This window comes from Paroedura picta, chromosome 3 (genome assembly GCF_049243985.1).
Source record: "Paroedura picta isolate Pp20150507F chromosome 3, Ppicta_v3.0, whole genome shotgun sequence".
Taxonomy (NCBI): domain Eukaryota; kingdom Metazoa; phylum Chordata; class Lepidosauria; order Squamata; family Gekkonidae; genus Paroedura; species Paroedura picta.
The window spans coordinates 155,725,878-155,742,503 of record NC_135371.1 but is presented as its reverse complement, the minus strand read 5'-3'; the positions used below and the strand labels follow the sequence as shown (position 1 = coordinate 155,742,503).

The following is a 16,626-nucleotide window of genomic DNA, read 5'->3' as shown; positions in this document are numbered from 1 at the left end:
CTCTAGTTCAGGGGTAGTCAAACTGCGGCCCTCCAGATGTCCATGGACTACAATTCCCAGGAGCCCCCTGCCAGCGTTTGCTGGCAGGGGGCTCCTGGGAATTGTAGTCCATGGACATCTGGAGGGCCGCAGGTTGACTACCCCTGCTCTAGTTGTTTGTAAAACTTTGCCTCCCCAAGTCAGAGCAGATCACAAGGAGCATTTTTCTAATATGTGGATTTAATCTTAAAATTCTGATTAATGCCATTACTTCTGTTAAAACAACTACTGATCAATCTCATGCTCTTCTGTCATTCACCAACAAGCCAAAGCAGATCTAGTGAAGGAAAAAAATATCATTGTGATCACTAACTGTCCCAGTTTCTCCCTTGCTCTAATGTAATATTTCTTCACTTTATACTTTAGCAGCAAGGCCTGTTAGCAGATATACTTGCTATAAAAAGACTTCCTGGAGAGATGGTCATTCTCAAACCCATCTATGACACCAAAATGGGAAAAAAATAGGGGATAGGTAGGAGTACAAATAACTAAACCAGACAAACAAATTATTATGAAAAGGCACTCTTCCCCTTGTTTCCTCACGTTCCTGATATCAGTTAGATTTTATTAATAGTTGTCCCTGCTTCTGATGCTGTACCATTCCACTTACTATTAAACTACTGCATTTTACATCCTCCTCCTTTTATTTGAAATGAAACAAATGCTACATGATTGGGAACAAACCAATTCAAGCTTTCCTTTCACCCCCGCCCCACCCAGTCTCTATACAGATGAAGTTTCATTTTCACTTCCTTGGAGGCAGAGGAACGGAGAAAACAAGACAGCAACCTCCATACATTCCAAAACCCATTTGAGCAGATTTGGTTTGGGAATATACTCTCATATTTTGTTTAGCTTCCTGTTCGTGAACTTCTAAATCTGGTAAGTGAAAAGTTCAGCAAGAAACTCTGGATTCCCGGAAACTCCCCCAGTGTCTTGTAGACACAGTGGCATGTCTGCCCTGTGACTCCTTTCCTCTCTGCCAAGCAGCCCCTCTCCAGGAGCAGAAAATATTTTCCCCCTCACCATTTAGAAGCTCAAATGGGACCTTTTCTGGATTCTACACACTGTCCAAGGTAAGTCCCTTTTGTGCAGCCGAGAGCAGTCGATGAAGTCATTGCTTCGGGCAGCTGAGTCAAGAGACGATACTTTCCTGCTTTTCGCTTCTATCTCTACAAGTTATCTTACATCGTCTCCTTTCAAGAGCAGGAGTTGCTGCTGCAGAAACGCAAAATGGTTGTCCACAGTGCCAGCCCAATAATTTTGCATTATTACTTGCAGACTATGAGGTGAGATGCGAATTGCTGCTGTTGTTTCAGTTTAAAGTTCATTGCAGGATATATTTGGCTGGGGAGGGGGGGGATAGCTTTGCTAAAAACTGATGAGGAATTAAGCTTTTCTTTAGCATAGTGAACTTGCTGCTAAGCAAACAGAAAGCTAGTGCTTGGGAGAAATTATCACAGCGGTATGTGTTCTTCAGTTTTACTCAGCCAAATTTTATCCCAACGGACCTTCCTTTAACGTAAGAGAATCTTTTGATTCTCTTTGTCTCACATGTGACAAAGACTCCTTGGAATGGAGGAAGGCTTTGGACTAAGCTGAGAAGAATGACAGGATACAAGCAAGCTGCCAATTATAACTTTTTCTGAGAGGGTACACGTAGGTTTGCCAGCTCTGGGCTAAGAAATTCCTGGAGATTCAGGGCTAGGGAATGCAGAGGAGAGAATTAGGGAGAGGAAGGAAGCTCATCAACAAAGTGTCCATTTTCTCCAGAGGAGCTGATCCATATTAATCTGGAGGTCAGTTGTAATTCTGGAAGAACTCTGGGCACACTTTGGAGGTTGGTAACCCGAGTTGGTGCAGACCACCAGAAATACATGCCCACAATGCAATGATTATCTTGGCTTTATCTACTAACTTCTGCTGTAAATGACTACTGAGGGCCATTCCACACCAGGATCTATGTAGCAAATTGGTTGCGGAACGAAAAAACGCCATTTTAAATAGTGGAATTCGTCGTTATGCATACCTGCCTTTGTAGTGGGATCCAGTTGCGTTTCTATCGTTTCCCACAGGTTTCCGGTCTCGGCAAAAATCACTAGCCAGGAAGCGATATTGCCAAGCTTTGTCCCGCCCCTGGCCGTCAAGCAGCCAATGGGCGGCCGTAATCATGCTCCCGAAAAGCCCCTTTCCCTTTAAGGAAGTTTAAAAACACACACACACACACGTTGCAACGAATCTGCATTGATTCGTTGCAACGGAGGGACCCATCTAGCTAGCAGGTGGTGTTTGAGCTGCCGTTTCATCGTTGCCACGCTTCCCCCCGAGTGAAAAAAAATAACCCCCACACACACGGGCACGATTTTCGGCCGTAAATAGAGTAAAAAATAAAGGGAAAATAAACCAGCAAATGGGGCTGTGTATTGCTTGGTGACTTTAAACAGCTCTGGGGAGGGACTGCAGCTAGGGAAGCCTCGCTGGGTAAACAGAGGCTCGCCAATGCGTTGATCTCCGCTCGGGGAAAAAATGGCGATCGCTTCGCCGGAAGATCAGAGGAGAGAGCCAGGGGGAGGGACTTTGCAGAAACCGCAACAATGGTAACGCACAGAACTTTCCCGCTAGTGTTGCAGATTGGTTGCAAGAGTGTAGCGCTTTCCGGAGGGTGAATCCACTTTTTGGGATTTCCCTGAAAGCGCTACAACAAAGCGCTTTTTGCGGATCGGTTTCAGGAGTGTTGCAGACTGTCAACGACGTTGTGCATAATAGCAAATCAGTAGCGATTTCAATTTGCAACCGTTGTGCAATTTTGAACGGGTTTGGAATGGCCCTGAATGTAGAGGTTTAGATCCAAACTAGATGTGTTTAGAGAACTTGTCTACAAAAGTTATGAGCTTGTCTGTACAGCATGCCTATACAGCAGGGGTAGTCAGCCTGTGGTTCATGGACTACAATTCCCATAAGCGTTTACTGGCAGGGGCTCATGGGAATTGTAGTAATGGGTTTAAATTGCAGTAATGGGTTTAAACTACAAGTACAACGATATAGGCTAGATATCAGGAAAAAAAGTTTCACAGTCAGAGTAGTTCAGCAGTGGAATAGGCTGCCTAAGGAGGTGGTGAGCTCCCCTTCACTGGCAGTCTTCGAGCAAAGGTTGGATACACACTTTTCTTGGATGCTTTGGGCTGATCCTGCGTTGAGCAGGGGGTTGGACTAGATGGCCTGTGTGGCCCCTTCCAACTCTATGATTCTATGACACCTGCATAAGTGTTTGTTTAAATCTCTTCCTCTTCTGCCATATGCATGGTTCTCTCTCTGTTCAAATATCCCGCATCCAGAAATATAGAAATGGGGGGGTGGGGATCTTCAACCTTACCTAAAATTCTACAGCAACTATGGTAATGTTCTTGGCACTCAGAATAGCAAAATTCTCCAATAAATCTGTGAGGATTTGAGAATGTTGAACTGCCTTTTTCTGTCAGTGTTCCCCAAGAGTTTCAAAAAGCTGTAGGAGAAATGCATGTTTCTTTTTTCCTTTGCTATTAACTTCCTCCTATAGATTCTTTCAACTGAGTTTTCTGCTCCCCACCCAAAATAACACACCACACACTCATACTGTAGCATCTTTCAAGCACTGCTACCTTATTAGACTTCCATCCAAAGTAGAGATGATATGACCTCTCCCAAAGTGCTAAGTTCAAATGCCAGAGGAGCAACCATGGCTGACTGCTACAGCAAATGTAAACTATTACACTCAAGTCTGATTTGTTGATCTCCCTTCAGTGCACAAGAGAATTATCTATGCACTTATAATATGATTTCTGACCCATATGTTGATGACCTCCTTCCCTTGGAGGCCCTGCTAGCCCAGTGTAACAAGGGATAAGTTTTCACTTCCATGATCCAGTAATGGAGAAATTGTGTTTTTGGCTACTTAATGCATGAATCACATCACAGACCACGTCCAGAGAAGAGATTAAGAACATACATTGGCTGTTTTCTGAATCTTCTGTATTGTATTGATTAATAACAAGAAACCAGAATTATTTTCAGGTTTTATTGTGATTTAGAGTAGATATTTTACTCTGTTATTATTACGTTTCTATTCTGCCCTTCCTCCAAGCTGCTCATCAAGATGCTGTGTCTCATTTATCTCTCCTCCATTTTGTCCTCACAGCCCTGCAGTGCAGATTAATATTGGATAAAATGACTACCCCAGGGTTAGGATTGCACTGAAACAGACAATAGGAACATAATATATTTAGTTCTCATAAAACGTAAATTGGAAGCTTATGCAGCCTCCGTTTGCCTCAGGTGGTGCTGGAAAGGGAGAGGGATTCTTAACCCTTTGGCCTCCATCAGCTTTACAGTTCAAAACTAGGACCATTTCTACATGGAGAGGTAAAATGCGAGTGGATTCTTACTTGCAAACGCATTGTGGTAAACCTTGCATTTGCAGCCCTTCTCATGGGAGATTCCACCTGCGTTTTCCCTCTGCTCCATCGTGGCTTTTTGCCTCCTGATGAGGCTGCAAGGGAAAGCAACACAAACTTCTCCCTATGCTCCTTGGCTTGTCAATCACAGAAAGCCACCAATCACAGAACAGCAGTTAAAACTTAAAAAAAAAAAAAAAAATCACAGAACAGCAGTTATCTCATAGACTGAAACTTTCTTTCCCCCCTCTCAATCCCCCAATTTTTTAAAAGTACTTCTTCATTGCTATGCATTAATGCCACAATACGGATGAATTTTAATAAAAATCAACACTGCCACATTTCTATGGAGAAACACCAGAAAAATACAGCATCCCCCCTTATTGTTAGCCACCACAAGCCTTCATGGGAGTAGCGGGATAAAAATATGATAAATAAATAAAATAAATTGCGAGGACGGGATTCGTGTTCTTTTGCACTTTATTTCTGTCCGGATGGATTTCTGAGACACTGAACATGGTCCCTGGAGCCCAGAAAGTCATTTTGTGTAAATGGTTGGCTTAAAAACATAGTGCGCAGACCCCTGTATGATCGGGAGAAGGATGCTAGATCACCCCCCCCCCTTTCTCAGCTCATTTCCCATCTCCAGAAAAAAGAAATGGGGCTGTTTTCACCTGCCTGATACCAAAAAGACTGTGGATACTATAAAGAATATTTCATTTCACCTTTTGCAATGTAGGTTTGTGATTGCACTGCAATGCAGATTGCTCCATTTTTTTAAATTACTCAGAGCAGGAAATGGAGAGGGGAGGGCGGGGGTGGGATAATGCTGCAGAAACTATCACGTTTTTTCCCCCTCCATACCGGCTTGCCCCTGGTTGCTCACTGATGGGATGCACAATTTAGGGTCGGAAATCCAGTTTTGGCGATTACCCTAACCTTGATTTTAAAATGGCCAAAACACAACCCAGTTCCTTGAAAGCCTCATGATGCAGGTGATGTCATGTGGAGGGGGCTCTAAAAGCCACCAGCATTTGAAGGCTGCCCTGGGGCAGATTCCTCATGAGAAAATGGCCTAGAGGGATAGGTGTTTTTTTAAAGACACACCTTTTTTTCTTTAAAACATTAACATTAGAACAGACAGCCTGGTTTAGAATAGCTAAACCAAGTAGAAAATGAAGATTTACTCTCTCCGAAGCATGTGTCACCTAAAATAGACTGTCTCCAGACTTTAGATGGTGGAATTAAGAAATCCTAGGAGACACAAAATGGCTTTGGTTCACCTGGCTGGCTGTTTCAATATTAATCTACTCAAATCAAGAATGTGCTGAGCACCTGAAAATATTTTCTTTTTTAGATTCAGGAAGTGGACAGAAAGTGGAACAGGATATTGAGAAGAGTCATGAAGCTGGTTTGGGCTTCCACTGTCGCTAGTTCATGAGCACGGTTGGAATCAAATGGTAAGTGCGTGGTTAATCGCCACCAGAGTTTCCCTGCTCACTTCTGCTGCAACCACTGAAACCCCCCAGCCACACATTCTGCTGTGGGAGTTGGGGCTAGGCTTGCCAACTCTTGGTTGATAAATTCCTAGAGACTGGAATAGGGTAGGGTGGGAGAGAGTCTGGGGAGGGGAGGGTACAATGACATACAGTCCACCCTCCAAAACGGCCCTTTTCTCTGGGGGATCTGATCTCTGAATGCTGGAGATCAGCTGTAGTAGTATTTAATTGCACGTGGGCAAAGGCTGTTACCATCAGTCCCATAGACATAAATAGAGAATAAATCATGAATCATAAATACCACTGTTTAAACAGCCTGATTTAAACAGTTGTTATCCCAGGAGATCTCCAGGTTACACCTCGAGATTGGCATTCCTGGTGGGGATCCTCGCAGATACCTTGGGAGGAGGGCAAAGTGGAAAAAAGATGAATGAGTGAATATCACTTTTCCCTCCTCTGCCAATGGAACTGCCATCATTCCAGAGCAAGAGCCCCTTTGAATGTAGCTGGGCTCAAGCACGACTCCAGAGAAACAGTATATCATAGAATCACAGAGTTGGAAGGAACCTCCAGGATCATCTAGTCCAGGGGTAGTCAAACTGCGGCCCTCCAGATGTCCATGGACTACAATTCCCATGAGCCCCTGCCAGCAAACGCTCATGTCAGCTCATGGGAATTGTAGTCCATGGGCATCTGGAGGGCCGCAGTTTGACTACCCCTGATCTAGTCCAGTGCAGGAACTCACAACTACCTGCCCACCCACAGTGACCCCAATTTCATGCCCAAGTGATCCCTCCACCAAACATCTCCAGAATCCAGCCCAGCCTGGAGAAAATTCACCTACGATCCCACAGTGGCCACCAGGAATTCCCATATATATTTAATAAATAAATTTCTGGTTGCCTGTCTGCCATGCACACTAAGCTATTGTTAAGGAATCCAGTTACCAGGAAAGGAAAATTCTAATTTCTCAGATGTCACAGTTCCACCTACCTGGTAGAACGAGCTCCCTGGAGAGCTGCAGACACAAACGGACCTCCTGAGGTTCCGGAGGCCTGCAAAATGGAGCTCTTCCACCAGGCGTTTGGTTGAGGTTGGGCTGAACTCCTGGGGTTTAAAGAACTGGCTTCCTTTCCCTCCAGGCTTAGGTTTAAGGATTAATCCGCTGAGCCGCTATCTTCCCTGTCTACCATCTTCGGCCACATATATCATCTTTTGCCAATTACAAGAAATGTTAGAAGGAAAATCCTATAAATTTGTACCGCCCTTTCATCATTATTATTGTTTTCAATATTTTTAGGCTTTTAGGGGAATTTTTTACTAAGGATGTTTTTATTGTTGAGATATTGTTTTATGATACATTTGTGAACTGCCCCGAGCCAACAAACGCTGAGAGTGGCAGTAAAGGTAAAGGTAAAGGTATGTCCTGTGCAAGCACCAAGTCATGTCTGACCCTTGGGGTGACACCCTCTAGCGTTTTCATGGCAGACTCAGTACGGGGTGATTTGCCAGTGCCTTCCCCAGTCATTACCGTTTACCCCCCAGCAAGCTGGGTACTCATTTTACCGACCTCGGAAGGATGGAAGGCTGAGTCAACCTTGAGCCGGCTGCTGGGATTGAACTCCCAGCCTCATGGGCAAAGCTTTCAGACAACATTTCTGTTGCCTTACCACTCTGCACCACAAGAGGCTCTTATAAGAGAGTGGCAGTACAGAAATATAATTAATAAATAAATAACGTCACCCATTTTAGCATATTGCACAGGTATACAAGGAAGGATTGGACAATATTTGTTCGCACCGAATCTAACCCAACGCCACAATGTTATGCACAGTAGTGATCAAAGCCCAATTTCTTTAGTACTAGAATAATCTCAAAATGGGACATTTTTACAGGTGAGGCCAGAGTTAGATCACAAAGGAAGCCATCACACCTAGGAAAGCATATTGGATATGGGAGTTATGTTGCCCAACCATACATTTTAACTATCTTTGGGGTTACTTCCAATGATAGCTGAGAAAATAAGCATACAGTTACTGAATGCAAGTTTAAGAGAGATGGACCAGAACCAATGGGATTAAATTAATTCAAAAGAAATTCCGTCTCAACATCTGGAAGAAGTTCCTGTCAGTTATAGCGGTTTCTCAGTGGAACAGGCTTCCTCGGGAGGTGGTGGGTTCTCCATCTTTGGAAATGTTTAAACAGAGGATGGATAGCCATCTGACAGAGAGGCTGATTATGTGAAGGATTAAGGAGGTGGCAGGTTACAGTGTCCTGCATAGTGTAGGGGATTGGACTAGATGACCCACGAGGTCCCTTCTAACTATAATTTTATGATTCAACCTATAAAATTAATCCAATTTTATACTGCTACCTCATTTGCACAGCTCGGGTATATGTGTTGGTATTGTTGCAAAATCTGTTTTCGATATAGTACATGCAACAGAAAAATTCAAAATAGATCTTAACATGAATGCAAACTCAAATGTTTTAACTTCCTTTCTAGCTTTCCGAATCGGTACAAGAAACGAGCTTCAAAGACACAATGGGTATGTATTGCTTCAGACAACCTATCTTGTCCCTTCTTAGCTTACGCATTTACTTAAAACCTTTGTTGGCATTTCTCCCAATATTTGTAGGCTTTTCTCCCAAACAAATAGGACCTCAGTAACAATGATAAAGTGATTTTAAGATATTATAATATAAAAACATGAAACTATTTAAACGGTAAATTAAATACATGTTTTAAAGATGTTTACTCCTCCCCTCCTGAATACAACCTGACCAAGGACAACTAAGTGATCCTAAAGGCTCCTCCTAAACCTTCTGACTTCCAAAGCTTTTTTAAAAAAGGATAACAAAGCAAGCCTGTGCTGTGGAACTGGGGCAGCCACTGAAAAGCCCAGACACAAGCAACAGTGCTGGAGTCAGACTCTGTGGCAGAACAGTCCCTCTCTGACCTGCAGGCCCCATTGTGCCTTGCCCTCTGAGGAGACATCCAAGGTCTCCACCTGGCTTGTGCCACCCAGGCTTTCCCAACACCTGGAGGGTCTTTCTTCTCTCTTGGTTCAGCTGCTGCCATCACTTGGCCTTTTAGGAATTGCCCACTGAGAGAACCAGGACTCCCACCATCCCTTCCTTATATTGCCATTCTGAGGCCTCACTCTATTTCCTGCTATCCAGTGCCTGGTTACCATGGAGACAGCTTACTGACTCATGTTCCATTGGGGAGTAGCCATTTGTCAACTGATTGCCTCTCTCTTTCTTCCTGACACTCCTTTTAAAATAGTTTTCCTGGAACGATGAGGGCCTAACGTGGTACAGAGAACCACTACAAGCATTTAAAGTTATAAATCATCATTAGAAAAGCACCAGATTGAGCAAGGGATCCAGAAGAAGAGTATAGAATGAAGTTTCTCTGTCCCTTCCTCTGAAAGTGCTCTAGTGAATGTTAGCATAAGGGTACCATTGTTCGAAGGGATTCCCATTACCCAGAAGCCTCTGCTTAGGGTTACAGTGGACCACAACAGAGAGCTCAGTTTGCTTGGATGGAATCAGCCCCAAACAGACCTTTCTCCTTGCTCCCAGGAGATTTCTCTCTCTTTCTCTTCCCCCTGGTCAGGTCAGATCAAAGAAACTTGTCCTGAAATCTCTAGGAAAAGTCTTCTCTATGGGTTTCTACCTCCAAAACCCTGTTCCTAGCCGGACAGCACCAATCTAGCTGGAAGGGTGTACGACTTGACCATCTCATTGTGTCTAGCTAGGTCTACCATCTATAAAGCGTTTGTGGATAACACTAGTGAACACTTACTTGCCCCTGCACACATAGCAGCCTGTACTTCGCCAAGAGAGGGAAAACATAAGGTGGAGGTTTTGCTCGCCTCAGACCGACAAAGAAAAATGCATCATTCCACAAAAATAACCAGTAAATGTTCTTCGGGGCGCAATCACTTCATGCAGTCAAACTAGGTAGTCCTCTAAGTATCAGGGTTCCAAGTTCTACAAGGCTATAAACATAGTAAAAGGGGGTCGAAAGGAGAGGGGCCCTGGGTGGGTGTGTACCCAGCTATGCATTCCAACTATATTCTGCACAATCATGTCACTTCTGGGGTTTCTCGAAGCCTGGAGAATGTTTCAGGGTTTTCTCCACAGTAAAAAAGCTGAGAAAGGCCAGCATAGTGTTTCTGCCATACTGATCTATATCAATTTTTATTCGCAGATTATGGAAAGTTACCTGTGACTGACTGGAAGGAGAATCATGTTAAATGCTGGCTCACGTCCATTGGAATTAAGGAAGTGTACATAAAAAAGCTCTATGAAGAGGAAGTCACTGGCCCAGCGCTCAAAGTATTAGATGAGCCTTTCCTTAAGCATATGGGCATGAAAGGAGCCCAGATTCACCTATTAATGTCTGAAATAAAAAAACTTGTGGACTTGAATACTAGGCCAGATTCCACCCAAGCAGTTGATGACAATGCTAATGTGTCGAATAACAAGAATACTAAGAAAGCAAGAAAAAAGGCCAAACACAAAGAGCCAGACTTATCCACTGAAGAGACAAAAGGAGTTGCAGACGAGACCGAATGCACACAGTTCAGTGTGAAACCAGCTTCTTTACCCCATGGAGCTTCAAAACAAGTGCCATCAGGCAAGAAAGGCATTCCTACTTTTAGCAAAACAGAAAGTACAATGAATACAGGTGGCCCAGGAGAATCGTTACGCTGGGCTTACTGTAGACCGTTCAACAGCCACAATATTGATTTTAAGTATGTTAAAAACACAGTCCTCCCTCCAGAAACAGGAGTTCTCGACTTAATTACCCCTTGCCATGAATACAAATCTTTTACTACAGCTGCATCACTGGACAGGACAAGACTGCAAGCAAAGTTTGCCTGCGAGGTGATGAAATTTGCTTCTGCTTGTATGAACATCCGAACAAATGGCACTATTCACTTTGGAGTCAAAGACGCGGTTGAAAATGGGAGTTGGCAACATGGACAGGTTGTTGGTATACCTATAACGGACAGAGATATGTATGTGGATGCCTTAGATTACATTGAAAGGTGTTTTGACTCGCATGATCGGGAAGCTGTGAGGCTATGCATCCATCCGCCAGTGTTTATCGAGGTGATCGATAAAGACATTTTGTAGTGGAAGTTGACATCGAACCAAAATCTAGTACCGTTAAACGGGCGGTCTTTCAAGTATGTCTGCCGAAATTTAATGAAGGAAGTAATAAAGTGAACATTGAGAAACAGCCAGTTATCTTTCAAAGGGCTGGTGCAAATTCAGAGCCAGTAAAGGATGTAGTGGCATTCGTTCAGAATGTAGGAGACCGAAATGCTAGAAGAGAAAAGGCTGAATTGCTCAATAATGAACATCTAGTAGATGATCCTGAGAATTTAGGAAGGAAATTGTCTGTTCTACTGACAAACGGTAAAAGTTATATGAATGATTCTCTGTGGTACATTTTAGTTACAAACAAGTGTAAAGAGGAAGACCTGGATTCGATCAACTTTTTGATGCACATGAATATTTTCTGTGTATTTGACTTTGATGAGGATTCCAATGTATCAGGCTTGTATAGCAAGTACAAAGAGTGCCACGAAACCACTTCCCATTTCTTGCAAAACTATTCCAATGACAACAAGATGACCACAACTGAATTCCAAAAACAGTTGTATCTATTTGTCAAGAAAAGCTGGATCTTCTGCAACGGGCGCAGTGATTTCCTTGGCAATGAAAAACCTTGTGATGAAAACACGTGGATTAGAACCAAAAAGAGATATTTGAAAAAAGCGGTATCTTTTATCTGTGAAGAACTCCTCCCAAAGGGATCCTTTCTGGTACTGTTCCTTCTACTGTCCCCTGTGGAAAAACCGATTGTGGATACCTTCCATGAATTTTATAGTGAAATGAATGGCATGGATTTCATAATGTGCCTGGCTGAGTCTCGAGAGAACTATGAAAAATGGGCTAATCTAGCTCAAGCATCCTGTAGCGTTGAGATCCTGGAACAGAGAAGTATTGTAGGCATGAAGCTAAGCCACATAGATGCCACTGTCCAGAGCATGCTGCCCTCTACAGCACACTGCAGGCATTTGCCAGTTTCCACTAAAGGGCTGTGTGCACTTTCTGCTCTGGAAGAAGAGAAAATGTATTCTCTTGAAATACTGTGTGCAGACCAGTGCGACGATATCAAACTGGATTGTTGGAATACAGAAGAAATAAAGGCGATAGATGAAACTTTTTATCAAGGTAAAAAGGTTAGCTGGAAAAATCTCTGGCTTGCGGATAAAAGATTGTGCGGGGAACTTATTGAGCGCGAAGCCTGTAAGGAGGTTTTGAAACTGTTAAATGATTTTCTGTCTGGGAGTCGGTTCAAGCACTCTGTGGCTAAACTGAAAGTGTTCCATCAACCTGGGAGTGGAGGAAGCACCATAGCAAGGCAGGTGCTGTGGAAACAAAGGAAGGATTTACGATGTGCTGTGATCAAAGGGACATTCCCTGTTGCCACTGTCTACCAGCATGCAACCCATTTCCGGCATTATGATGAAAAAGACTTCAAAACTTCTCTCCCTGTCCTCCTTTTGATGGAAGATTATGATGAAGACTACCTGGATGACTTATATTATTCTTTAGATAACGCAATGGGTCCTAATAAACGCCATCCCTCCAGGCCTTCTTTCATCCTCTTATGCTGCAAACGATCCAATGCCCCCGATAAACTTTGTATAGTTTCACCTCAGGATACAGTGGCTGTCACTCACAGACTGACAGAACAAGAGAAAATCCTGTTCAGAACAAAACTGGAACATTTTGAAAATCAGACAGAGTTTAAGTTGGAATATATCCTTACTTTTGTCCTCATGAGCAATGAATTTGATACAACGTATGTGAGAGAGTTCGTAGAACACTTGCTCAAAGATATAGACTTCTCTTCCCCAGAAACTTGTTTGATGAGATATGTTGCCTTGCTCAATTTCTATGTACACAATTCATATATCTCTTTATCACACTGTGAGGCTTTTTTGGGACTTGGGGCATACCAAGAAAGGAGTTTAAGGGAATACGATTTTATAAGTCATTTGAGTGAACAGGCACGACTAATTTTCATTGAGTTGAGAGAAACCACCACCTATCTTTCATCCATTCAAATAATACACCACCTAGTTGCAAAGGAGATACTGAATCATCTATTGGGTGATCAGTGTCAGAGTGAAATTGCCACATACCTTCTGCAGGAAAAGGCATTGCTTAATCATAGGTTTGGGCGTGAACAATTTATAAAGTTCATCAGAGATCTTTTCATAAGACGTGATAAGAAGAGCCGAGGCGATAACGTCGATAGTCTGTTCTCGCCATTCATTGAGCATGTGCGCACCATTGAAAACCCTGAAAAAGCTGTCGGAGTTTTAAAATACGCTTATGAATGCCTGGGAAAAGACGCCTTCTTTGCCCAGCAACTTGCCCGATTACATTATACTTATGACAAATACGAAGATGCAAAATATTGGGCAGAAATAGCCAAATCTCATTTGCCAAATGATTCTTTCATTTTGGACACAGAAGGGCAGGTGTACAGGAAATGGTTTAGTTTCATGATGGACAACAGAAAAGATGAAGACACACCTGAAGACATCGTTCAAATGATAGAAATTGCCCTGAAAGCTATGAAGTGTTTCCAGGGTGCACAACAAGCTGCAAAGTCTGAACAAGACAGCATGAATAATTCTGGTTATTTTGGAGAAGTCGAAGTAGGTTGCCGTTTACTGAGATTACTATCTTCACTTGAGGTCTTTCCTGAAAATGCAAAAGGCGAGTATCCCAAACTTGTCCAGTATTTACTTACAGACTATATTCCAGAGGCTATTCAGAAGCCATGGGGAAAACTTCATGGTCGCCTAAAAGGCTTACAGAAAAACATTTACCATGCTCTGGACTGGATTTCAGAAGACCTGAGTTATTTCCAGACGGATAAAAACCAGAAAGATGATGACAGAGAAGAACCAGTTTATAATCCTCGGGCATGGCTTAAAAGACAGTGTAAACTGTATGCAAAATTCTTTAGCTCAGATGAGCTTCTTGAAGAAAGTGGTGCTAGAGCTAAAACCCAGCTCCTCCGAAACATGACTCTCTATAAATACGGTGCTGGGAATGTGACCACCATTCTGTCACTGCTGTCTGATTCCAATTCCAAGAAAGCAGCTCAAAATCTTGAAAAAATCATCAGTTGCTATACAGAAGACCCACAAAAAGACCATCTAGAGGATGCAGAACTTATAAACTACATTCTGTGCCACATTACCCTAGCCTGCCTGTCGCCTGGTTCTTCAGAGATTCTTGACTTGCCAAAACTGCGAGAACTCAGCAAGAGGTTCTTTAAAAGGAAAAGGCCATTCCCTGCAAGTGCTCATTTTTTGCTCACCTTGCTCTACTGGCCTGATGGTCAATTGGATAAAGACTCTACTCCAGAGAAGGCTGATATCTTAAAGTCGGCCATTCATACTCTGAAGAATTTACACGACATCAAAATAAAGAATGTTGCCCCAAGAAAGAAGAGAACCTACACACACTTTTTCTTGGGAATAGGCTATGGGCTGAGGAAGATCATGCCCAAAGCAAATATTGATAAATTGATGAACGGCTCCCTAGATGAGAGGCGAAAAATGTGGCACACTGGTGACGTGTGGAAAATCGGCCAAGTGCATGAAGTCCTAAAAAGAGTCGAAGGATGGACAGAAGACGGCAGGATCTTTGCGATGGGCCATGCGGAGAAGATTCCAATCCTACCTTTGCATTTTGAATCTGTGCCACCTGGAAATGAAAACGTAACCTTTTATTTGGGTTTCTCTTTTCTGGGGCTTGTTGCCTATCACATTCAGATAAAAAAATAGAAAGTATTTTTCAGAAATCAGAATGCCCCCACAATGAACTGAACTTCTGTCCAACATGAATAACTAGTTTATTTTCCTCATTAATCATTTTAAAAAGTAAAGGTATCCCCTGTGCAAGCACCGAGTCATGTCTGACCCTTGGGGTGACGCCTTCTAGCATTTTCATGGCAGACTCAATACGGGGTCCTTTTTGTTAGAGATAAATCCTTTGGATTAAAAGAAAAAATAGGATTGCTAACTCCAGGTTCTTCATTGTTTTGTGTTGCTTGTTTTGGACTGATCTGCTGTCTTTTATAAATTCTGATTAACACATTTTTCTAAGTTCATTCTAATAAACTTAAAATATGGGGGGATTTTAAAAAGAGAAAACGACTATTTATGTGCACTCTAGAGACCCACAGGGTTCAACCTGGACCTCCATGACAGATAGCCATCTAGATTCTTTTTTTCTTCCTTGCTTTGCACAGCTTTTATATTTGTACACTTTTGCACTTTTTCTTTTAATAAATCTTGGTAATCAAACCCCTGTGGTGTTATTTGGGTTTGGGCCTCATAGAGCAGCTCTCTGCCCACCAAGGCCTCCCCCCAGTATGGTCTCAAAAGCAGACAATTATGCCAGTCTATAGGGCTGAAGGATTAAATGTGTCTGTGTAGCCCAAGGCATTTCATTAGATGCCAGAGGGTTTTTTTTAAAGCGGTCTGTACTTTTCATTAAATGTTTTCATAAACCAACCAAGCCATCCCTACAGTTAATAAAGCTGCAAAAACTGAAGCACAGCCTCCTTGGACACCTGGAGAGCCATGGTTTGGCCATTCCTCACCTTGAACACATCCCTTGGTTGTACCCTGGGTTTGTGCCTTCTAGAGATAAAGTTTGTTTAACTTGAGTCTGCACAAGTCCCCACCCACCTGCCACACTGCTTGGTATGCTGCACTGTGACACCACTGCAAAGTTGGCCTCAGGGCAACCCACATGAGAGGTGGCAGCCTAGCCCCGCATGTCGGCCCCAGTGCTACCGCCTTGCCACCACAGCCACCATGCAAAGGGCCGTGCATACGGGCGCAGTTCATCCACCCTCTACAGGCAGTGTATGTGTGGCCACAAGGGTGGGCAAGCTGCACACAAGTGTTGTACGATTCACCCCCGCAGCACTGGCTGCTACCGGCAGGAACAGCCGCTTCAGCTGCCAAATCACACAACCCTACGTGTGTACGGTGGCCTGGAGGGGGCAGGCCCATTCTCTGCCGCCACCATCTCTGCAGCGCAGTCCAGACCCTGCACCGCCGAGCCTCACAGGAGGTGACAGCCTGGCCCCAGCCGTGGCCTCTGTTGGTGGTGGCCGCCTCCTCCACTTTAGTCACTGCACAGAAGGCCGGGCAGAACTTTCATTTTTTTAAATGAAATAAATATTTGATACAGTGTATTTTGTGTTCAGGAGAACTTGGACACAAGTTATAGCCAGGTGTGCTGTAACATACCAGTGGCTATGCTTCCTTTCATGAGGGCTGCTTCAGAGTCAAGAAAAATATCCTGAGCTACACCCCTCCCCTCCAACAGACAAGTTTTGGTCTGTCCTGGAAACAGAAGAGTACCAGAAATCCTATAAAATCAAAGTTTTTCTTAAAAGCCTAGGGAGCCTCTGAAAGCATTTTCTTGGCTCTTCCAGGTGCTGCACAAGCTGCCCCACAGCAGCTAGCAAGCTGTTACTGGCTCATGACCAGCTGCTTAGGTAGCCCCCCTTCTGGACTGAACCCTATGCC

General features: G+C 43.5%; 1 protein-coding gene across 1 annotated transcript; it reads left to right on the top strand.

Moving 5' to 3' along the window:
• Positions 1 to 221: 221 nt before the first annotated feature.
• On the top strand, positions 222 to 15,387 carry LOC143833257 (sterile alpha motif domain-containing protein 9-like). The gene is given in 5 exon segments (XM_077328851.1): positions 222 to 1,115; positions 5,827 to 5,929; positions 8,475 to 8,517; positions 10,188 to 11,108; positions 11,111 to 15,387. Coding segments are annotated over 4 exon segments (4,722 nt in total). The 5' UTR covers positions 222 to 1,115; positions 5,827 to 5,926; the 3' UTR covers positions 14,866 to 15,387.
• The last annotated feature ends 1,239 nt before the right edge of the window (positions 15,388 to 16,626 follow it).